Source organism: Callospermophilus lateralis, chromosome 7 (genome assembly GCF_048772815.1).
Source record: "Callospermophilus lateralis isolate mCalLat2 chromosome 7, mCalLat2.hap1, whole genome shotgun sequence".
Taxonomy (NCBI): domain Eukaryota; kingdom Metazoa; phylum Chordata; class Mammalia; order Rodentia; family Sciuridae; genus Callospermophilus; species Callospermophilus lateralis.
Window position 1 is genome coordinate 127,223,404 of NC_135311.1, and position 24,369 is coordinate 127,247,772.

The window sequence follows — 24,369 nt, forward strand, 5'->3', positions numbered from 1 at the left end:
ATAGCCAGTGAGGATTATCTGCTACATTTTACATATGGGAAAGCAGAGTCCCAGAAAGGGAAGGCAGATAAGTGAAGGGAAAGGATCTAAATTATTTGGTACAGTTAGGTGCTGTGCCTTTTTGTTCTCACACGTGTCCTGTGAGATGGGTGTTTTGGTCACTATTTTACACAAACAAAAACTGACACTTAGGTAAAAGATCTGGAGGAAGAGTCATCCAATCCACAGGTGGCAGAGCGGGGCTTTAAACACTGTGTGATCCTGGAGCAAGGCCCTCAGCCTGCTGACTCAGCGACAGCACTGAGTTCAGGAGTGGATCTGGGAACCTCCTGCTTCCCAATCCTCTGCCTGGTCTCCTAGGCCAATGGTTCTTACACTTGAACATGCAACAGAATCACCTGGAGGGCCTGTTAAAACACATCATGCCGAGCCCCACTCCCAGAGTTTCTGATTTAGTAGGTCTAGGGTGGGGCTGAGAATTTGCATTTCCAGGTTCCCAGATGATGATGAAGATGATGATCCAGGCACCACACTTTTAGAGCACTGTTCTAGGTAAACTAACAATTCTCTGTTTAAAATAGTGGGGTGAACTAATCTCTTAACACTGACTTCCTCTCTCCCCCTTCCTCATTTCAAAAGTAACATAGGTTTGTAAAATATATGTATATAAAATGTGAAACCCACAAAGAAACAGGAAGCAGAGAAGAGAATTCATTCACATTCTTCTACTCTGAGAAAACGACTGTTAACAGTTCAACCTATCTCCCTGTCCTTTTTAAATGTCTAGGCACAGGATGGCGTATTATTGTGGCTCATTATTCTGGTTCCTGATGAAGACCCATCTAAGATTCCAGTTCTTTGGTGAGACCCTGGGCACTCCTGAGCCAAATCTTAGTCCCCTCTTCTGCAAAATTGCACTTACACCTCTGTGTCATTGGGAGGAATAAAGGCCACAATGTAGCCATCAAGTATTTGACACTGTCTGTGTCAAATGTGGAGTCAGTGCTCAATTTCTGCTGTTTTTGTTTTAACCCACCAGAAAGCTGAGGATCCAACTTGTGCTTCAGCTCTGCTGCCTCTCTGCCCGCTCCTGTCCCCCAGTGTGGGACTTCTTGACAAACTGTTGGGCCTGTCGCTGGCTCTCAGAGCCTAAGGAACCTGGGGTGCCCAGGCCTCCGCCGTTAGGGCTGTCCCTCAGCCTCCCCGCACAGTCCGCCTGTTTTACAGCCCAGGCTTAATGAGGGCTTTTAACTTTTCATTCACCAGCAGCGTAACTCCGACTTTTAATAACACACCTTGTGCACGACAAAAATTTGCTCCTGGCAATCATGGTTTCGACCACAAAACCGCAGCAGGGAGGCGTTCCTGGTTAACTCTTTCAGCGCTCCAGGCAGTCTGGAGCCGGTGCTCTCAGAGATCAGATGGACGGCTGCCCGGCCCTGGCCACTGGCCCAGCCTGGATCTCGGCCCCCAGTCACTTCGCCCCCAGTCGCCTCTCTCTGGCGATTTGGGGATAGGGATAAAATTCCCAAAAGGGAGTAGGGGTCCAGGCTGCGGGATGAGGGAAGCAGCAGGGATTATCCTGACATGCAGCCTCCATTTGATGGACCTACTATGTGCCAGGTCCAATTGTGGCCAAGCCCTGCTTCCTTCCGCGGTAGATCTGCGCCTGACTCAGGCGCGAGGTTGGCTGGTGCAGGCGTGCCAGGCGCACAGTAGGCCCCAGGAGAGCCTCAGGGCACTCGGAAGGGACTGCGGGTCACCAGACGCCCACAGCAGCTGGACTAGGCCCCACCAGTGGAATGCACTGCTCCCTTGGGAAGACAGAGGGGCCTGTGCGCAGGCGCACTCAAGGCACACAGCACCGTTCGTTTTCCCGCGAGAACTGGGGCCACAGCCCCAGGAACCCTGGCGGCAGGGCCCAGCCCCAGGGCACGGAGAGGCTGCGGGCTGGAGGCAGCCAGGGCGGCTGGCAGAGGCCTGGGGGCTGGCGGAGGCGCCCGGCGCTGGGCCTGACCACATGAAAGGCCCAGGCGCTCGCCACCCACCAGCTGCCTGGAGCTGGTTTCTGACTCCACCGGCAGGCCTCCATCCTGCCCAACACCAGGCCTTCCAAGTGCCGCCCTCCACCCGAGGCCTAGTAATCAGGCTGACATTCTTGGAGCTCCTACTTGAAGCCGGGTGATCCACTTAGGGGAGCTCACTTGTTCCCCCGGCAGGTAGGTGTTTATAGACATCATTCACAGATGGGGAAACTGAGGGTCAGGGAGGACAAATTCACCAGGACCCTGCAGTTGGTAAGAGGGAGAATGGAGAGATCCAAGTTCAGCTTTTTGCACTGCACCCAGGGTTAGCAAGAGTCGGTCCTTCCATCAAGGCTCAAAACATATGTTTGAACCAGTCTTCTCAGCTCTATGCTTCTTAAGGGGCTGCCCCAGCAAGACTGAAGGCAGCAACAGCAGCAGCTCAGAACTTGCAAGCTAAACACTTAGTATCCCCCCCTTATCAGTAGGGGCAGCTGAGCCCCAGGCTCTGTCATTGTAATCTCAAGTGGTGGCTTCAGAGTCAGCCTGCAGTTACTCAGCAGGCACAGGCTTCCTTCTCCAAGCACCCAAATAGAGAAACCTCAACTGTCTGTGGATCTAACTTCAAATCCCAAATCACTAAGGAGGAGAAAAGTAGAAAATCTTTCTCCAAGTAATCCCGATTCCGGACACTTGCCCCCTGAGGAGCAACACAAATAGATTCTGTCTGCAACAAATAGATCTGCAGTTTTAACCAGCAGATCTAAATGGGATGGCACATCTCAAAGTATTTTTGTGTATGTTCCAAGTGTGGAAACTGGAAAGCAAGAGGGTTCATAAAAGCTCAGTTATTTCTTTTTATATGAAATAACCACGGAGTTGTTAGCTTGCTCTCAATCAGGTTTTAAAGCAATCACTAATCTAAAATCATTGAATCCTGAATAATTCCATGAGGTGGGTACCGCTATTGGCCACAATTTACAGGCAAGGATCCCAAGAAGTGAAGCAACTTGCTTAGTTGACAAACTGTTGGGCCTTCACTGGCTCTTGGAGCCTTAGGAACCTGGGGTGCCCGGGCCACAGATAAGTGGCAGGGCTGGGACTTGAACCCAAGCTTCCGTGCAGTGCTCCTACTCTTTGTGGTCCCAATTGTCAACACTTTGTCAACCGGGGAAATTCATTCAAATGTTATCTGATTCCTGTTAACCCCAGTGATTGTACTATGAACATAACTGACCAACCCATAAGAGCCCCAAAGCTGGCTAGTATCATGGAATACTGGACCAGCCAACTGCTCTGCCTGCAGGTCTTTAAGTTGTTAAACCAATCAATTGAATAGCTTGGGGGAGGAAAAAAAAAAAAAAAGACTCTTCAACTCTTGCTTCTGCCCACTCATCTCTGAGGGTGGCCGGAAGAAGACAGTCAGTGTTTGAAAAGTCTGGTTTCTACCAGCGTCCTGAATCCAAGCAGCCCAGATCCTAGCCTCATCCCACCTCCTCTGAGGTCTGGACCTCTAGCCTGGGGGTCCACACTAAAGGTCAGCATTAGCCAATCAGAATTCTGAATCCCAAATGTGGGCTGGGATGCACCTGCCTCCTGCCAGGCAACAGAGGTGACCTCACCAAAAACCACTCCTCAGCTTCCCCAGCCTTAGAACTGCCTTTGAATAAAATCAACCCCATTTTATGGACACCTCTTCAGACCTCGGCTCTGGCTAAGCATTTTACAGACTTCAGCCACTTAACTCTCTCCAGAATCCTACCAAACAGTCTTGTACCCATTTTCCAGACGAGGAAAATGCCAGGGACAGTCTGGATTTGAACCTAGGTCAAGCCCACCACAGAGTGCGCACGTTCCACCGCCACGCTCACTGTACCTTTCTCGCTGGGGATGGTTCCAGCTCAACAAACAAGTCCCTTTAGAGAAACTCAACTCTCTGCCCAAGACGCTATTGGAACCACCTCCAAGAAGTTCCTTTTGGCAAGAAGATAGAAAGCCTCCATCAGGTTAGGATCGTCTCTCATTTCCGAGGCCCCTTCGGAGGATCAAAAAGTGGTGCCAAAACCCTCCAGTTTCAGTCCCGTGTTTCCCCTAGCTGGCTCGAAACTGCTCCGCAGAGGAGAGAGAAGAGCCACTTTCCCAGGGAAACGCTGAGCGCGAGCCGGCGGGGGCCTGCCTGGGCACGCAGCGCGAGCGGCGGCCCATTCATTCACCCGAACAAATTGCCGTGTGAACCCCGGCGCCGGCCTCCCCGCTCTACCCCCGGGGAACCCCGTCCGAGCCCCGGCCGGCCGCGGCCGCCGTACTCACTCAAGTTCATTCGACATCTTCCTGCTCCCGGCTGCGGCCACCCGAGCGGCGCTGGGGCTCTGCTGACCGCGCGTCCTAGTGCGGGCCCGACACAGACATCCCCTGCCCAGGGCAGTGTTTGATTTATGTTGAGGTTTGGGTGTCGGGGTTTTGCTGATAGCTAGGTTCCCAGCAGCGCGGGCGCTGATTGGCTGCGGGGACAGGTGCCGGCGACTGCGGGGATACCTAACAGGTGCAGCTGTTAACTCCTGGCCGCCGCGTGGGGGCGGAGACGGGGGCCGGCTGGGCGCGGCCGGCCAATTCCCTGCTGGGCGAGGGGGCGGGGGGCGGAGATGAGCGAGGAGGGAGGAGGGGACAGTCAGAGTTGGAAAGAAGTAAGACGACGAGCCGAAAATACAGGATAAACAGATAGGGCTTAAAAAAAACTCCATCCCGGTTTCTAGTCGGTGTCCTGGATCCCAGAAACATCCCCCTATCACCAGCAAATTCCATTGTCCCCTCCTCTGCACTGGGAAATGTCAAAGGAGAGCAGACCCTCCCCAGGAAGGCCTCGGTATACGTTCCCTTCTTTTCCTCAGGACTTTCCCCCTTAGGATGATATTTATGAATAACGTTTTGCAATTATCCAAGCAATTTCTTTTGATTTTCCTAGTAACCCACAATGGTGGACTTCCGGTCACCTCCTCGCCTCTGCCTTCCTCTCTTACACCCAGGGCACAGGAGGGAGGAAATGCAGGCTTGATTTGCCCGAGGGCACCAGCTAGCTAGTGAGTGGCAGAGTGCGTCTGGGTCTTCAGTCCTCTCCTCTAAGTGTGACTCCCCCTTGAGCTGAATCCAGTGGTCTCAATTCAATGTGCATCTATTGAGCACCAGATGTATGTGAGGGCCGACTCACGGTTCTGGGGAAACAGAGGCCAAAAAACCAGGGTTACTCCTCTGGAGGAGTTTACCGGTGTGTGTGTGTGTGTGTGTGTGTGTGTGTGTGTGTGTTGGTGGGGCGGGGTGGCGGCGGCAGCAGTGGCTGGAGAGTGGGGCCAGCGCAGCTTTTTATCTACTATGATATAGATCTAAATGGGATGTGGGCAAACCATGGGCCTCTGGCCAGCGCAGAAGGGATGGACAAGTTGAAGCTGCTCACCTCTGAGGCCTTAACTGGCCGGTTGCTTCTCAGACTCCTAAGTGCTTGTTCTGCATTGGGAACTCTGAAAATCAAATGCCTGTTAGAGCAACTGTGGAATAATGGCCTTGAGCTGTCTTCTATAAAGAACAAGGTCGGTAACCCCAGAATATCCCCAAACACAAAGAGGAGAACGCTGGGGCTTTCAAAAGAGATCCCACCAGGATTAATTTGAAATTAAACGTAAGCTGAAGATCTCGGGGTCTTTTCTTCCCCTTCTGTCTTGCTGCCCCCTCCTGCTTTGCCTGGTCTCCCAGGGAACCTGGTTTCTGTCTCAGCTGCTGCCGCCAGAAAGTCAGAATTCAAAGGTGCCCTCTTGGGTTTGAGAACCTGGAGAGTTTGGTTTCTCATTGGAGTCTGTGTGGAGGCACCCCACGGGCCCTCACAATAGAAATAATAATAGTTGCTGATAATTAAGCCACCTCCTCAGAGCAGTCCCCTCCAATCACCTTTGTCAAAGGACACATTCAGTTCTTGTGTCACACCACCTCATTTGTGTTCTCTGCAGAGGCCTTGGGACTTTTTGGATAGTTTTCTAACTATTCGTCTGTCTGCCCTTCCTCTGGAATATGAACACTGTGAATCTCCCCTTCAGGCTCTGGCTCCCAGCAGGTCTCCATACCCTGTGTGTCCCGGGCACGGTCCCAGCTCCACCTTCACGTGCGTTATTTAATGCTTGAACCACCCTGGGAGTCCACACTTATCGTTCATGTGTTCCCACTTTAGAGATGAGCAGACTGTGGTACAGAGGGATTAAGCAGATGGCTCAGGTTGCTGCCCCGCCCCCCACCAGCGGCAGAGCTGGAGCTGGGGCTGGGATTTAATGGCGAGCACAGCCCTGCTGTGCAGCCCCTTCCCAGGGGCTATTGGTGGCAGGAAGGCTCTTCTGGCCAACTGTAACTGCACAGCATGCTGCAGCCCAAAGGGTGGCACACTTCTCTGTGCGAACCTGTCTGCACACCTTGGAAGGCTGTGGAGTTTCTGTCAGTGTGTTGCAATTCGCTGGTGAAGGGCTGGGGTGACTCACACTGGCTGGGCCTGGAGGGGGCTGGAATTCTACGTGGCATGTCTGTGCTCTCTTGGCTTAGCGATTTATTTATTATTTTTATTTTTTTTGCAGTACTGGGAATTGAACCTAGGGGCACTCTGCCAGTAACCTATATCTCCACCCCTTTATTTTTTAATTTAAGACAGGGTCTCACCAAGTTGCCCAGGCTACCCTCCAACTTGTGCTCCTTTCAAGTGGCTGGATTATAGTTGTGTGCCACTGTGCCCGGCTCACTGAACTTTTTAATTGATGAATGTCTATAGAACTGGCGACTGAAGCCAAGGGCACTGTATCTCTGAGCTAAATCCCAGCCCTATTTATTGAGACAGGGTCTTGTTGAGTTGTCCAGACTGACCACGAACATGTGCTCTTCCTGCCTTGGCCTCCTGAGTTGCCGGGATCACAGGTATGTACAACACCTGGCTTCATTGGGCTTTTAAAAATAGGTTCTCTCTCACTCTCTTTGGGTCCTGCCTCTTTGGTCACCCAAGCCCATTTCTGGAGATGTGCAAAGGCCCGAGTCATGGAGAGGATTTCTCTGCCTCCACACATTGGAAGGCTCCAGGTGGTCCCCTGGGAAGGATGGAGGAACAAGGGGTCCCTCCATCCTACCCCGGGTCTGGAGTTGGCAGGGACACCGTGAACCAGTTTGCAATGTTAGAGGACCCCTCAAAGAGCAGTGACACCTCCCTGTTAGGAGGCAAGACTGTTCCAGGCCTTCATTCCACAACTCAGAGACCAAGGTTTTAAAGAGACATGGCCCAGGTGTTGCTGCAGCCCACCCTGCTCCTGGGTAGCATGACTTTGGCCTAGGACTGGGTGAGGCTGACCCTTCTTTCCCTTTCTGGGATAACCCAGTTCTTGGGTTCTCTCTGTCAAGGAGATTAAAAACACATCAACCAATCATATGTAACATAGCGATTATATTCACAATAACAGTAAATAATGATGGCTGCTGGTTAGTGTTTGTGTTTTGCAAGCACTGTGTTAGGAATTACTTGTGTTATGGGATGGCTCTAAGACTGATGAAATTCTAAATCTCAGCTCAGCCAGGCACTGTGGTGCACACCTGGAATCCCAGCAACTCTGGAGGCTGACACAGGAGGATCACAAGCTCAGGCCAGCCTTAGAAACTTAGTGAGACCCTGTCTCAAAATAAAAAAAAGGACTAGGGGTGAGGCTCAGTGGTAAAAATGGTGCTGGGTTCAATCCCCAGTACCAAAACCAAACAATCAGATCTCAGCCAGGCCTTTCACTTGCTCCATGATGTTGGGCAGATGACTTAAGCTCTGAGGCTCAGTTTCCTCACCTGTAAAATGGTTATAAAAATAACACCCAGCCCCCGTCAGGCTATTGTGAGTGCTCAGTGAGGTAATGCACGAGAAGCACATTGTGCAGTCCCTGGCGCTCAGGTGTTAGAGAAGCCTTTCTTCCTCCCTCTTTTAATCTTCATTTGAACCTAATGAAGGAGATGACAACCTACTTTATAGATGAGGAAACTGAGGCTTCTGCTGGTTAATTGATTTGCCGAAAGTCAGAAGCTAATAAGTGAAGGAATTGAGATTTGAATTCACCTGACCCCATTCTGGTAGAACTGGTCTAAGTTAGGGTTCTGAATTCAAGTTCTCCCTGACCTCTGGCCTCTTTATTCTGAGTAATCCCCTCCTCTCAGAGTCCCAGTTTCCATCCTATAAAGCCAGATTAGTGAGTCACAATAAGGATGGATTCAATATCAGAAGCACCTGAGTTTTCTTTCCAGATGACTTCTGTTCCTTCTCAGATGTCATGCGCTATCCTGTTGGAGGATGGCACGGCCCTCATCCCTCCCCCTCCTTTGCAAGATCATGATTGCCCTGAGTCAACGGCTCTGGAAAAACGCGACACTCCCTGTGGTGTGTTGGAGGGGAGTGAGCTTAAGACACTGAGCAGTAAGCTGAGAGTCAGGATGCTCTGTGTCTGTGCAGAGTGTACCACACCAGCGTGGGGCCTTGATTCCACACAGTGGCCCTGCTTAGAGCCCTTCCTTTTCTAACACTTAACACTTGATTATCTGAAACTTTTAATGAAAATCTAGTGGCCTGTTGAAATGACACATACCTAGCCAGGAATGGTGGCACACTGTAATCCTAGCGTTTTAGGAGGTTGAGGCAGGAGGATCCTGAGTTCAAAGCCAACCTCAGCAACTCAGTAAGGCTCTTAGGAGACCCTGTCACAAAATTAAAAAAAAAAAAAAAAAGCTAGGTATGTGGCTTAGTGGTTAAACGCTCCTGGGTTCAAACCTGGTACCAAAAAAAGAAAAGAAAAAGAAGTGATAGCACCTATCAGTACCTTTCTGTGGCACTGAAATGACAAGATTAATTTTTGCCTGCTCCACCCCCAAAATGTTCTGTATTGAGTTTGTATTACTTTTGAATCAGAAAGTCTACGTAAAGCTCTGGTTTAAATAGCATTAAACCAGGGCTGTGGCTGTGGCTCAGTGGTAGAGCACTCGCCTAGCATGTATGAGGCACTGGGTTCGATCCTCAGCACTACATAAAAGTAAAATAAAGATACGGTATCTACCGAAAGCTAAAATATAAGTATTTAAAAAAAATAAATAGCATTAAACCAAAATAAGTGCCCATTGACTGAATAGCCATTGTGTGCCCAATCTTCCTGGGGATAAGCTACAGATAAAAAGAAAATATTCAGAGTCCTTGTTCAGAGGTTTCATAGGATGTGCAGGGGTGGAGAATCAGCACCTGGCTGCTTTGCAGGCACCAGGCTTCGAGCTCAGGTGCTAGATCTGATCATGACTTAGCAGTAACAGTTATACCCATGTATTCAGCACTTCACTCTGTGATGCTTGTTCGATGGGTAGTCCCATTTCTACCTGTAAAACTTGGCCTCACAATCCACCGAGATGGGCATCATTCCTGCAGTGTCATCCGAGTTACTAAAGGATGTAGAAAGCTCTGGAGTCAACTGCCTGAGACCTCAGCCAAGCAACTTCACCTCCTCTTCAGCTGGGTTTCCTTCCGGCTGAAGCGATTGCCATGAGGGTTAGACAAGGTAACAGCGCGCGGGGCCCTGTTCTCATGCTTTATGTGTCGACTGTGTAATTCTCTCAAGAGTCCTAGGAAAAAGTAGGTGCCATACTTACCCACATTTACAGAAGCGGAGCGAGCTGGGAGAGGTGAGGAAGCATGAGGTCGCCTGGCCATCCACTTAGTGACTGAGAATCAAACCGAGGTCTGCTTGACCCCAAAGCCGTGGAAACTGTCCTTCCCCTCTCATGGGTTCCTTTTTTTGAACAAGCCCTAGAATGGATGACAGAAGAGAGGAGGAGGAAAGAAGAAACACCGACAGGCTGATTGACAGTTCAGGGACGGCGGTGGGTCTGTAAGCTTCTGGAAAGCAGAAACTATACAAAGAAAAATGAACTCACCTGGCACCTGTCGCAGGTCTCAATAGCTGCTCGGTAATATTTGTTGAGAAATGAAGAACGGATGAAAGAGCATCATGTATACAAGTTACTAACATTCCAGGCAGACCTGCTGTGGCCTTCCACCCCCACGGGAAGGCATCCAGCGTTTGACTCCTCTTTTAAATAGCATATATTAGGGTCTTCACTCTCCATCTGTGATTTTAAGTAGTTTCCTCAGGCCTAAGCATTAAAGGAGATATTGATGTTAAACCAGTGGCAAAAATGGGTACCCAGTGTTATGGGTAAGCTTCCACTAGAAAGAGGTTGTCTCAGCCACTTCCTGTTCTGGGAACTCACAGCTGAGTTCATGGCAGTAGGTACCCAACCTCCCTTAAAAACAGTCCCATCTATGTGTGGAGCTCATTTCCAGGTGTCCCCTGAGCTTCATCTCTGACCCGGCAGCCACCCTGAGAAGATGGAGCAAGGTGTTCCTGGTCCCCTTTGAGAGAAAAACCCAGAATCCAAGAGGCTGCCGGAGTTAAGGGAAGGACTTTGAATTAGAGCGTCAGCATCATCCTAGATACAATGGTGGCTCTGAGGGGTCCCAGAGGCCTGTCCAGGGCCATCCCTAAAGCTCTGAGGGTGTTTCAGCACCATCCTCGCCCATCACTGGGAGGGTGGAGGACGTGGCCTCCCGTGAGGTTTGGTGGGCCTGGAAGTGGTGCCCGTGCAGAGCCGGGGCAGGAGTGGGCAGCCTCCGGCCCTTTGACAGTCTGTACTTTAGATTTTTATCACAGCTCTGCCAGTAACACCACCTACATGCCTTTCTAGAGGTTCCTGGAACATGAGGACTTGTGAGGTCTACGGTCACCCTGAAATCATCCCTTAAAATAAGGTCAAGTCTCTGAACACCCTGAAAGTGAGCAGTTGTTTTTATCACGTGTTCAGTTAGGGATGAGAGAAAACGCTAACCCAGTACTGGCGAGGGTGAGGGGAATGGGCTTCTCTCCTCGTTGGAAAAAATGGACGAGTTCGAACTTCTGTTTTCATCCTTTGATCTGGCAGTTTCACCCATAGGAATTGGTCTAAGCAAATAATCTCTGTGTGTGTGCAAAGAGTTCTCTGAAAGGACGTGCATCATTACCATCATAACTATGGTAAAGTCATTTACCATAGCTAGCATTTTCTAGTTATCCTCATAGGGACCTCACGAGGTAAGAGCTATTATCCTTATTTTCAGATGAGGAAAGTGAGGCCCAGGAGTGCACACCTTACCCAAGGTGGTTCTGGAGGGGTACTTCTTTAATTTTTTTTTTTAGACATGGTCTTGCTGAGTTGCTGAGGCTGGCCTTGAATTTGTGATCCTCCTGCCTTAGCCTCCCCAGTTGCTAGGATTATAGGCTGGTGGCACTGTGCCTGGCCCCAGGGTTATTTTCAGAGTGTCTCTGAGCTGAGTGGAACCTGGGTCTGGTTGCCTATATGTAAGTCTTTCCCTTCCTGTGCCTTAACGAATTGTCCATTCCTATTTGTAAAGTCCATTTATATGAATAGAGAAAGATCAGGAAGGGCACAGGGGTGCTGATGGAAAACGGAAATTTTGCAGTTATTAAAAAATAGCAAGTCAAAGCAAGCTTTCATGGGTGAGCTAGGAAGAAAGCAGCCTCGGTGCAGTTTAGAGATCCTTCCTCTGTTGCCGGAATCGGCCAGCACAGCAGCCAGGGAGGTGCGGGGAGGAATGCGCTCTCAGTCCTGGGAGGGGAAGGCTTGCCGGAAGGAACTGAGCCCAGCCACCTGGTGGCCCACTCTTGGTGCCTGAGGCCTACTCTTTCCAGGGACCTGGGCCCCAGGCCCCGCAGCCTCCCTGCTGTCCTCCGCTATCGCTATTGCTGGGTCCATCTCCAGCCTGTGCCTTAAGGGCCATTACACAACACACTGCCCACTTCCGGATAAAAGTACTTCGCGGAGGAAAAACTATCAGTCCCAATCACCATCCTGGCAAGCAACTCTGAAGATGCATCTCTTCCTCCGCAGGGGTCACACTGGGGCCACCTCCCTGGGTCTGGGTGGGGTGGGGCCCCTGTGCTCTGGGCTCAGAGAGGTTCCGGTGGGTACAGTGAAGCCAGGGGGGCCCAGCCAGCCCTGTTACTTCCAGGGCTGCCACTGGTGTTCGCTTAGGTCTGATCTCGGGGGGAGGGCAGAAGGGAGGGCAGGAGGGAGTGGGGGTTTCCTGGGCTCTTCTGCAGCCCGAGGAAGAGAGAAGCTCCGAGGTTGGGTGCTCAGTCTTGGCCCTGAACACTTGGGTGAGGGATTTTCTGAACCCTGGCTGGGCTGCCAGCAAGATTTTAGGGTCCTTTATTTGGGTCCAGATGGCCTGGCAGAGAGGACGAGGAAGGAGAGGATTTAGAAACTGTGACCTTTGGTCCTCAGGAAGGTGACCACGCCAAGGCACCATCCATGTCTCGACCAATGGTCTGCCACTGCGCTCCTTTGCCCTGGCCCTGGAGGACTGCCACACCGCCCAGGCTCTCTGTGCGCAGCTCCCCTTCCTGCCCAGGCCGGGCGTCAGTCAGCTCAGTCACCACAGCGTCCTTTCCCCAGTGCTCTGGGATCTCCCTCGCGTCACGGTCCAGCTGTCTGTATTCAGTATCGCCTTCAGTGAAAATGGGACATGTATTTAATCATTAAAAACTGGAGCTGGTCATGGAGGCACACGCGCAGGAGGCTGAGGCTGGAGGATTGCAAGGGCCAGGCCAGCTTGGGCAACTTAATGAGACCCCGTCTCAAAATTTTAAAAAAGACCTGGGGATATAGCTCAGTGGCAAAGCAGCCCCGGGTTCAGTCTAATACCACCAAAAAAAAAAAAAAAAAAGACTAGGAACTGGGCTGTGGCTCAGGGGTAGAGGGCATGCTTAGCATGTGTGAGGCCCTGGGTTCCATCCCCAGCACCGCCACCCCAAATTATTATAATTACTCCATTTTCTTTTAGTTAGCTTTCTTCCCTGCTGTGACTAAAGGACCCGACCCAAACAGTTGTAGAGGAGGAAAAGCTTATTTGGAGGCTTATGGTTTCAGAGGTCTCAATCCTCATAATCAAGGCGAGAAAGAACATCAGGGCAGAAGAGTGTGGCAGAGGGAAGCAGCTCACGTGGTGATCAGGAGATGGAGACGCCACTCGTCAGACAGGAATATGCACCCCAAAGCCACGACCCGATTCCCACCTCCTCCAGCCACTCCCCTCCACTTTCGTTCCCACCCGGTTAATCCCTATTGGGGGTGAGTCCACTGATTCGGTGAAGCTAAATCATCTCTGCTCTGAACGCTTTGCACTGTCCACACCTGAGCCTTTGGGGGATGCCTCACATCCGCACCATGACACGTTCATGCCAGGGTCTGTGTACTTGACGTTTCCTGTCCCCTCAGTCCTTACAGTTGCCCATGTCTGTTTGATAGGTGTGGAAACAAGCTGCAGAACTTGACAGGTGGTTCCCAGAGTGACCACCATGCTGGGATTTGAGCTCCAGTGGTTGGGCTTGAATGCTGACCCATCGCCTCTGTTGCCCCTGTGGGCAGTCATTCCATGACCACCCGAGGTCTCGAGGTCTCGCTTAGGCCAAGCCTCTGCTCCACAGGCTGGGAGGAGAGAGAGGAATCGTCTCCACACCCACAGGGAAGCCCAGTGGAGAACCTTCATGAAGTCCTGTACTTGGAAAATTCTCTCCTTTACATAGCAGCGGACTTTTGCTATGTTGGATTTGTTAACAAATTTCACAGAATCTCTTGTATTGGAGGATCTGCAAGAGTTCCCTAATCTTACCCTCCAGAGAATACAGAAATCTCTGGGCACCACCTGCCTCAGCCCTCACAGTCATAGAGCACAGCCAATTAAGAGCTTGGATGCTGGAGCCAGCCTACTTGAGTTTGAATTCTGGATGTATCACTTGCTGCTGTGTGTCGTCAGGCATGTGCTTTGATCTCTCTGAGCCCAGTCTTCATCTATAAAGTAGGCATAACTCCTACCTCTTAAGGTTTTTGCAAGTGAGGTAATATGTGCCAGACATTGAACACTGTTCTGGTGCATGATAAGATCTGATAAATGTTGGTTATTGTTTTCATCCTTAGAGGTGGGCATATCTTGCCACCCCAGTGAAACAGTAAGTCCTTGTCTTCCATCTCCCTTGGCTTCTGCCACACAGGGCACTCGGCCCAGAGCAGATGACGGGTTAGTCACTTTGTTCCCTGCCTTGGAGGCTGGGAGCCTGACACTGCTCTGTGCCCAGGTTCCCTGGAAACCTGATTCACTCCTTGGCAGCCCCTTTCACAACAAGCACAGTGGTTTGTCCCCCTGTCGTGATAGTCACCCCAGCCCTGCCCATTGATGGGCCCTGAAGAAATCTCCAAGAAGAAAGCGTCCTGATAAGCAGGGGGTGAGGATCTCACTCTCCAGCTCATGACTTTGGTTGTTGACCCCATTTCAAAATGACTAGCGGCCTTAGAATTGTCTGATGGCCCAGTCTAGGGTCACGGGAATTCATTTGGCTGCTCTTGGACTAAAGTGACCAAAAAAAAAAAAAAAAGTGTGGAAGCCTTTTGTCTCACACTCTTCCCCTCTGCAGACCTTGTGAGGTGCTCTAGGGGTGTTAAAGGTTAGGGCCCTTCATTAAAGACGTACCAAGCCTTCAGCAGTGTCAAGGATCGTGAGCCCAGGCTTCGAGACACTAGGTTTGAAGCCTGGCTCTGCTTTTTGCTAGCTGTGACCCTGAACTTCATGACTTGGGTTGTTTTTTCAAGTCAGTTTCCTTATCTGTAAAATGGGAACATCGCTGATTTCCTAGGACGGTTGGTTGTAAGGATTCGCCGCACACCAAGGACTGGCTGCAGTGCTCAGCTGTGACCAGTGCTGTTGTCATGCAGGGAGGGAGCCAGCCTGGGCCAGGGGTGGAGCATGGGACCAGCAGGGTCTGAGTTCCAGCTGTTGGGAGGCCCTGTTCACCTTGAGCAAGTCGCCACCCCCACCCACCCAGGCTGGAGCTTCAACTGTGAACTGAATGATCTGCCTGAAGTCACTGGGTGCTTCCCAGCTGCTGAGCTCTGTGACCCTGAAGGTCCTAAAAAAGAAAAGGAGAGGAAAAAGGATCGGCACCAGATTCCAAGGTCCCGTATCATGACCCCAGCGCCTGGACACCATCTTCACACACCGCTCTGCTCAGGACTTCCCGGGCTAAATGAGCTGTGTGCAAGGCCCAGGGGCGGCCTGAGGCTGGAGAGCAGGGCCTGCACCGGGCAGCCAGCCTCCAGCCTCAGAGCACGGACTGCCCTACCTGGTGCCTTGGGCAAGAGTCCTCCTGCTTCCCCAGAATGGATGACTTTATGGCAGCTGAGCAGCTCTGCCGTAAACAGGCCTCACCTGGGAAAGGGGCACTTTCTCTTCAGGGGGCCCAGTGACCTCTGACATCCCCTCCTCACCCTCCTGGCAATCTGAGTCACGCCCAGCAGGAGACAAACCTGGGAATGAAGGGGGCATTCAGCATCCCTGGGAGGTCCCTCTCCTGGCTCTCCCACCTGAGGGGGTGGGGTTCACAGGAAATAAAAAACAAACAACAATAACAACAACCCTTCAACTTGTTCTACCAGTTTTCACCCCTTCTGTAAAAAGCTCCCTTAACCATTTTAATGCTACAGATTTCCCCTTAGAGTCACAACGGCCTTTAGAGGAATTCAGTCACACTGTGACACCTCAGTGACAACACTGTGGCAGTTGTCATGATGTTGCTGGCTTCTCCTTGGGGGGACCCAGTGATGATTTTCATTTTTCAGGGGGGAAACTGAGCCAAGAGAAGTAAAGGGACTTCTTTGGGTGACAGGGCTGGGGTTTGGGCCCAGGTCCCTGGTTCCTCCCAGACCTCCTGGGCAGCCTGGACGAGGTCACATGCAGCCCTGCTGGCGAGGCTCTGCCCCCAGCCAAGTGCGCGGATCTGTCTGCCTCCTCTGTGCCTGGGAGACCCACCTGACCGCCTTCTAATCCTTTGGCAGCACAGCCTCAAGAGGTGACTTGCCTTGAGCTCCTCATCAGGGGACAGAGCCCAGTGCCCCATGCTTCTGTCTGTGGGAGAGAGGTGGGCTTTGGGCCTAGACTGTTGCTTCCTGTCGCTGTCCCGCCCAGTGGCCAGTAAGCAGGACTTCCCATGGTCCTCCTCAGGCTGCTGTCCTCAGGCCAGCTCGGCCTGCGCTGGGCCAGCCTTCCTGGGAACGTTGCTTCCCACTCTTGGACGTGAAAACCTTCCAAGCCAGTCACCCCGAGGGAGGCACGGAGCCCAGACTCCAGGCCGCAGGCACTCTGAGGGCAGAACACGGGGAAGCCGAGGAGCCAGGCGCAGTGAAGCCTCCGGAAGGCCTGCAGCCAGGAAGCCTGTTGTGTGTGTTAACCCAACACTTTCCAAACTGAGGTGACCACAGTTTCATCCTCCGTGTCCCCTCCCAGTGCCCATCATAACCCAAGAAGCAGTGACATAGTCAAGGCAAAGAGTTCACGTTTGATGAGGTGTTATAGAAACAGTCGAGCTTTCCAGGATTCGGGTGCGGGGAGAGAACGTCTTGGACAGGGTCGAGCCTGCTTTTATTTTCTTCCTGGTTCCAGGACCTAAAGCCTGGGCTGGAGCGTGATGGACAAAACCCCAGGTCAGAGCCCAGTGCCAGAGAAGTACTTTTTGGGTGAATGAATGGACAGACTGTTGAGTAGGCATACGTGGTGGACAGATGGATGGGGGGACACATCAGCAATCAGGTGTCTGACCCCTGGCCTCCAGGTTCTTTCTGAGCTGTGTGCTGGTTCCTCGTGTGGCCACCTGTGTCTCTTCTCCCCTCTGGCCACTCTGGCAGCCGCCCTGCCCCACCCCTCAGGATGAAGTCCTGGGCACCAGAATCCCATGAAGCTGCAGCCCACCTGCTGTGCCTCCTGCTTTCTCCCTCCTCCCCACGGGGTCCCCTCCTCTGGTCACTCCTATCCCCAGATACACATTTGGCTCATCTGTCTCCCTTCCTGCCCCACCCCTCAATCTGTCCCCTCTGCCCGACCCCCTCTGCCTTCACTGGTGATCATTTGCTCCTCACGGTGCTTTCAGCCCTCGGGTCCAGCAGCTGTGTTAAATGGAGGGAGTGACACCAGAGGACATCCGAACGACCCCTGTGTGTGAAGGTCAAGAGAAGACGAAACTTATCTGTGGGGAACCTCAGAACTGGTGGCCTAAGGGAGTGGGGGTTGGTTAGAAGGGGCACAGAGGGGCTCTGGGGGGACATGGAAGTGCTCCGGATCGTGGTTCTGTGGCGGTGACGTGGGTGAGCACACTTGCCGGAATTTGCTGAATTGTAAGGTCGGTACGTTCTCTGCACCTTTTTTTTTTTTTTTTTTTTTGGTACTGGGGTTTGAACCAGGGGGACTTTACCCCTGAGCCTCTTAGGCCCCTGCTACACTGCCGAGGCTGGCCTTGAACCTGCGACTCTCCTGGACTGCTGGGATTGCAGCTGCTCCACCCTGCTGGGCTCTGTGGTGTAAGTTTCATCTGAAAATAAAAGTCACCACCCAGATCTGCTTGACAAGATCTCCTCTGTCTGGCGAGGGCTGCCTCCCCCAAGAGTTCTGCAGGTTCCTATTTCTCCACTTTCCCGCTCCGTAGGACGAGCATCCACCTTGGCCTTTGTTCTACAGGTGTCCGTGACATTGAGTTGAAGCCAGGTTTGTTGGGAGTCACCTCGTCACCTCGGATCCAAAGACTAACTTCCCCATCCCCCTTGAGAGAGCTGTCCAATGGTGAGCCCTGCTGACTCACATGATCCTTACCCACCAATCAGAAAGCACCCTGTGCCAACTGTCAAACCGTTAAACTGTTAAACTGTCATAACTGTCAGTCCACCCCCCCCCATAAATATGCAGAGCTGTTCCTCAATAAATAGGCATTTTCTCTGATGACGAGCCTTGTTTGTTCTTTCAAGATTCATGAAAATAAAGACATCAGCTACCATATATTAAGCACCTACTATGTGCCAAACTGTATGCTAAGTTCTTTACACACATTTTAGACATACATGAAATAAGTACCAAGTAACCATTAAGTCTTTTCCACAGGCAAACACGCATGACAAATGGGAATGGTTTAGCTACATGACATCATAACAGGCAGAATCACATGACCACGTTTCAAACTCCATAGTCACTGTGTGGTGGAGTCGTGTCTGTGTGTGTGTGTGTGTGTGTGTATTATCACCCCCTCCATTTTGCACTGAGAATACCATTGGTCCTTCGAATCTGTGGGTCTCTGTGGAATCAAACAACCATGGATCAGAAACACTTGGGGAAAAGAGTTTTGTCTCTATTGAACACATACAGACCTTTCTTGTAGTCATCATCCCCTAAACGACACAGAAAAACAGTGCTTAGAGAGCATTTGCCTTGTGTTAGATGTCACAAGTCATCTGGAGATGTCTCAGAGCACGCAGGAGGGTATATGCAGGGTTTATGCACATACCATTTTACATAAGGGACCGGAGCATCTGCAGACTTGGGTATTTGCTGAGGGTCATGGAACCAATTCCCAGATGATGGCAAGGGGTGACTGCACTGAGACCCAAGGTCGCAAAAGCATGAAGTGCCAGAAATAGAATGCAAACCCAGGAACGGCCTGGTCTCAGAATCCGTAAGCCTGGCTGCCTCAAACAAGGCATTGCATAATTCCAGAAAAAAATGTGAGATCTCTCTTGTCAAAGAGTCATGCAAGGGGACAGGGGTTGTGGCTCAGTGGTAGAGCACTTGCCTAGCATATATGAGGCCCTGGGTTTCATCCTTAGCACTACATAAATAAATTAAATAAAGGTATTGTGTCCATCTACAAGTAAAAAAAAAAAAATTTAAATATTAAGCAAAAGAAAAAAAGAGACAGGCAAACAGCAGTTTCCCAGAACTCGAGGGCCTGCCTTTGTCACCCTGACTGCCCCTTTCACCAGCCACACGCTCTTGGGTGTTCCCCACCCTCCCTCAGCCTGGTGTTCTCCCATCTGCGGAATTTGGGACGGAGTCGGCAAACTAATGCATGTGACCTCTCAGCGCACGGAAGCCCTCACCTTACTGCTGATGTTTATTGTTTTGCTATTTTACCAGGATCATAACTGCCTGTCCTCCCCGAGGAGTGGCTGTGACGGACAGTTTCACTGTGAACAGTTATCGCAGCAGCCACTCAGCCCGTGACTCAGAGCAGTCGTGCACCCCCTGATGCGGTGACTCTAGGGACCCCAGCTGACTTGGAAGGAAGAAAACACCTTGCCTTTGTTTTTAAAGGAGCTTCCCTGGCTGCTCGGGGCTTCTCATTCCCTAACTCATTCTGCAATGCAGTTGGGGTGATGAATGGACCAGCAAGACCCAGGTGCCCCCCCTTGAGTTGCTGGTGAAGTCCAACCCGGACTCTCAGAAGCTGCCAGAGGTGGGGGACCTGCCAGCTGCAGCCCTGCCCTGTGGGCTTGGGCCTGAGGGGCTGACTGGGAGTGAGCCCAGAGGCCCAGACATTGGGGTTCCTGTTCTGTGTGAAACAATCCGGAAAACCCTCACGATAGAGGAAGAGTTTGGTTTTTGTGATTTGCACCATTCAAAAATCCAGTTGCATTTGAACTATTTCTCTTCTAATGATATGCACATTGAGAGGGAAAATCAATGAAAACTAAATACCATGGTTTTCCATCCAAAGACATCTACCGTGTTCTTCCTTACCTCTGCTCCGCTGTGGGAAAGCAAACTCCCCAGAGCTAACTGCACAGATGCTCAGGACTGGCCCCGAGCCTGGCCCTGTGGGTGGGCTGGCCAGTCAGATTCTCTGAGCCTCCGTCTCCTCAATTATGAAATGAGAATAAAAAGAGCACCTATGATTCCTAAATGTTTATTAAACTTTTTTTTTAAAGCAAGCATTTATGTTATAGGATTGAAATAATACCTGAAGTGACTCAACAGATGTGGGTTCTTACAATAGCAAATATATTTTCTTTCCTCCTAAATCCTGTTGTTATGGATAATGTTTATATCCCACTCTTGTCACTTCCAAGCAACAATATGTTCCTCTCTCCAGCATTAAATATAAGGGCCTCTATATGGAAGAACTGTGCCTGGATTTTCTAGTCCCCCACTGATGGACGTGGTCATGTCCACAATGTCCAGAATTTCATTACTATACACAGTGCTGCGTGAACATGATTATGGCTAAACAACTCGATTTGAAGAAGTAGAATTGCAGAGTTTTAAGGGTAGGCTACCCTTAAAACTTGTGATATTGTTATCAAACTGCCTTTTAAAGGAAGCATCTATGTTTGCACTGTAGCCAGCTTCTTTCCGGCCAGCAGGGAATGGGAGTGACTGTTTCCCTGTACCATCACCATCACTGGGGTTTATCATTTTTGTTCATCTTTAAGCAATTATTCTTGAGCAATGGAATTTCTTGCTGAGAAATGGGGCACTCCCCGAGGACAGTGAGGAATTAGCTCCTTCGTCTCTGCATTTCTCCTATGCCCAGTGCGTCCTCTGCCCATGGTACACATTCAGGACACGTTTGAACTGGGTCTTGGAAGCTGTAGGCAAATTATTAAGTGCCTTGCACAGACAATTCTTATCAGATGCAAATGCTAACCATTCAGAATTGTACCTGGATGAAATTCGGAGACTCTGCATCAAGGAAGGTAAAGAAATCATATCAGATGTTAACCCCCAAGGAGGAGTTCTGAGCTCAGCCTGTGGGCGGCGGCGGGGGGGGGGGGGGGGCTTATCCAGGGACAGATTTGCACGTGTAATTCAAGATCCTCTCCACCTTCAGATATGGGGGGGGCTCTGAACCAGGATCCCTGCCCTCCCTCTGTCACCGCGTTGGCAGAGTCCTGGCTTGTTACTTCATCCTCTAGAGCTTGGTTTCCCCATCTATTTCAAGGGCAGCAGAAATTATTTCCACGGAAGGTATTTGGACAATCTCAGAATTCTGCTTCTCTCTCCCTTCCAACACTGATTGACCACCACTGTGCCCCGACCTGTGCTGGGAATGGCTTGGCCTGGGGGCCGAGGGGCTGGCCTACTTAGGTTCAAAATCCTTGCCCTCTCGCCTTCTCACAGTGCTAACATGGCAGTGCGACCCTCCTCTGAGGGTTTATTGGGAGGATTAAATATGCTCAGTGCATAGCGCTGAGGACAAAGCTTGGCCCGCAGGAAGCACCGAGCACCAGCCTGACCGTGGCCTGCGAGGTCGCTACTTAAAGGTGAGGGAGACAAGGCACCGAGAAGTCCCACAGCTGGCAAGATCACGTCTGTGTGACTCAGGATCATTTCCAGAATCCCACAGTGTTGAAGCTGGACAACAGATTATCTAATCCAGTTCCCTATCCAGAGAGGAAATCAAGCCCCAGAGAGCGGTGGAACTCGCCCAGGGGCACAGTCAAGACCACAGCTGCCCCTGCTCCTCCTGGCAGCTGGTCCAGCCCCTGTGCCCAGAGGCAGCGAACGGCCCTGCTCCTCAGCTAGAAGAGCAGCCAGGAGCCTCGGGCACTTGACAGTGACAGCCTGAAGCTCTGCAGGCCACACAGGGCTGGGCAGGGCCAGGAGAAGGCATTGTTGCCAGTGGCCGCTCCAGTTACTCCTTTTGTCCAATAATTCCAGTCCTGGTCCCCTCCCAGTCCTCTGCCGGCTCCTGCCTGGACTTGTGCTGACGAGGCTCCCCCGGGTGCCAAGGCAGGGTGACTGGAGTGCCTGCTCCTCCCAGGCCTCGCCCTGTCCTGGCTTCAGGTCCACCACTGGGTGGGGCCAGCCAAACAAAGAGGCTCAGGAGGAAGGGTCCCTGCCCTCCTCCTCGACAGCCACACCTCCTCTGCATGGCTTTTATACTTTTTTTTTTTTTACAATGATAGACTTTAGTTAACCCAATGTATAAAAGGTATCATTTCAATGTGTAATGAATATAAATAATTAACAAGATATTTTACAATATTTTTATGCAAGTATTTGAAATGGGCTGTGTATTTTTCACTTGCAACACACCAAACAGGGAAATAACCCTAGTGTCCTTCAGCTGATTAATAGGTAAACAAAAGGTGATACACCCACATCGTAAAATATTATGCAGCCATAAACAAGAGTGAAGTGCAACAGAAAGGAACTTTGAAAACAAATGCTAAGTGAAAGAAATCAGACACAATCCACATATTGGATGGTTCCATTTTTATGAAATGTGCAGAAGAGACAAACCCATAGACACAGAAACGGGACCAGTGGTTGCCAGGAGCTTGGGGGTAGGAGGGAATAACTGTTGGCAGCCATGAGATTTCTTCTCGGGTTGATAAAGTGTTTTGAATTAGATACTAGTGATGTTTTCATAACCTGGGAATATACCAAAACCGTTGGGCTGTGCATTTTAAAATGTTAAAATTTTACAGTACTGGAGTCATATCTCGAGGAAAAAAAATTAGTAATAAAACAAAAGTAAAATGTCCCACTACAATCACATAGTTGTATTCAATAGGAAAATATTTCACATTGATTTGGTTTCTAAATTTAAATGTAAATCCATTAAAATTAAATGGAGTTCCAAATGCAGTTCTTTGGTTGCAAGTCTTAACTGCGCCCTGTGGCCAGTGGCTGCTGTTGACCCAGAGCTCTGAGCTTTGCAATCAGAAGAGCCTCCTTGGCCACCCCCTGGGTACATCTGAAGTCCCTGGAGAAGGTTGGTACCACGAGCCTGAACTACGTCACACAGGCCATCCCAGCATGATGCAGGGTCATTCCAATTTCCAACAACAATTTCCCTTATAGGCAAGGAAAGCCGTAAAATGTCAAAAGCAGAAGGAATCTCCAAGACGACCTTTATTTTATTTTATTTTTTTAATTTTTTTGGAGGATGATGCCAGGGATTGAACTCAGGGGCACTGGACCACTGAGCCACATCCCGGCTCTATTTTATATTTTATTTAGAGACAGGGCCTCACTGAGTTGCTTAGTGCCTCTCTGTTGCTGAGGCTGGCTTTGAACTTGTGCTCCTCCTGCCTCAGCCTCCCGAGCTGCTAGGATCACTGGCATGCGCCACTGCGCCCAGCTACAAGACGACCTTTATTTAAGTGTGCGTGGAGCACGGATCACTCTGGGTGCACAGCTCCGTGGCCTGACCCCTAGTGGAGATGCAGAACAGCTCCCTGGCCCCAGAGCCCCCGGGGTGCCCAGTCATGGTTTCAAGCTGTCAGTCTTTGACTGCCCGCTGCTTCCCAGGCCCTGCCTGCTCCACAGCTCCTCACCTGATCCCTCACCACCCTAGGTCGTGGGCCTCCCGTCCCCCTTTGCCCAAAACCTCACGCTCTTCGGGGTGGAGCTGGGATGTGAGCCCAGGTCCACACTTGGAACCACTGCCTCACGAGACCACTCCTCCAGGGGGGCCTGCTGCTCCTCTGAACCCCAATGGCGCTCTCTCCGCGGCCGGCCTGCTCCACAGACAACCCTTCCTGGGTGATCCAGCTCCCGCTCTGGGGCTGGGGTGCTGGGTGCCTTGCCCACGGCCCAGAGCACAGCCTGCCTGGCTCAGCTGCCCTCCTCCTGCGTCTGTGGCAGAGAGCCAGGGCTGACCGCTTTCACCAGGAAACCTGGACCTCTCCTAAGTCCCTCATCTGTCAGCAGAGCAAGGGCAGGTCCCCTCAGCCACCCAGCCACCCAAGCCTTCCTGGCTGGACATCACTTCCTGGACCATCACCTCTCTCTGAAGCTGGTGGCCTCTGTGCCCCAGGGCAGCAGGACAGCAGGCCCAGGGAGCACAGGAGGCTGACCCGGGCCTCCACAGACCATAGCAGGTCAGAGGCAGGCCCAGGAACCTGGGGTCTGGATTTCCAATCAGTGTCCAGGCTCCATGGGCCAAGGGGTCTCTCTCCCAAACAGGCTGCCACCCTCCTGACCCCCGAGCTCTCTCTACAGCCCCCTCCCCTCCTGCAGTGAGCAAGTGTCAAGACTTCCCAGGTGTGGCCTCAGGTGGGGAGGGAGCCGGGGGGCTTGAGGACAGGGAGACCTGGCAGCTCCTGCCGGGTCCTGAGGTGGGAGGGGGCTGCTTTCACAGTCAGGCCTGGTGGCCTCAACCCAGTGTTAACAACGGGCACATTTTTGTAACAACCCCCTCTGAGAACTGCACAGTGACTCTAATCCTCAGCTTTTCAGGATAAAGTGGAGGAAAGGGGAAACCAAATATTTTATGAGTGCAGAAAGACAGCCACTCCTTTCCCTGCATGCCTCTGTGACAGCGCTCATGACAAGAAAGAGCCAGGCCCAGAAGAACAGAGCCACGGAGTCAGGAGCCCACCGCCAACAGCGGGTGGTGATTCCTCTTCAGCTTCAGCTCCCTGGGCTCGAGAGCAGGGGTCC

At 51.4% G+C, this 24,369-nt stretch overlaps 1 protein-coding gene and 1 long non-coding RNA gene across 2 annotated transcripts in view; one reads left to right on the forward strand and one right to left on the reverse strand.

Annotated features, from left to right (window-relative positions):
* Window positions 1-4,466, reverse strand: part of Grhl3 (grainyhead like transcription factor 3) — a 32,667-nt gene extending 28,201 nt beyond the window's left edge. Inside the window, exon 1 of the mRNA XM_076861033.1 lies at window positions 4,335-4,466. Coding sequence (XP_076717148.1) covers window positions 4,335-4,351 — 17 coding nt within the window. The 5' untranslated portion in view covers window positions 4,352-4,466. The remainder of the gene's footprint in view (window positions 1-4,334) is intronic.
* On the forward strand, window positions 1,914-17,925 carry LOC143403206 (uncharacterized). Its single transcript, XR_013091849.1, has 2 exons — window positions 1,914-2,219; window positions 13,416-17,925. It is a non-coding gene; the product is annotated as an uncharacterized LOC143403206 (long non-coding RNA).
* The last annotated feature ends 6,444 nt before the right edge of the window (window positions 17,926-24,369 follow it).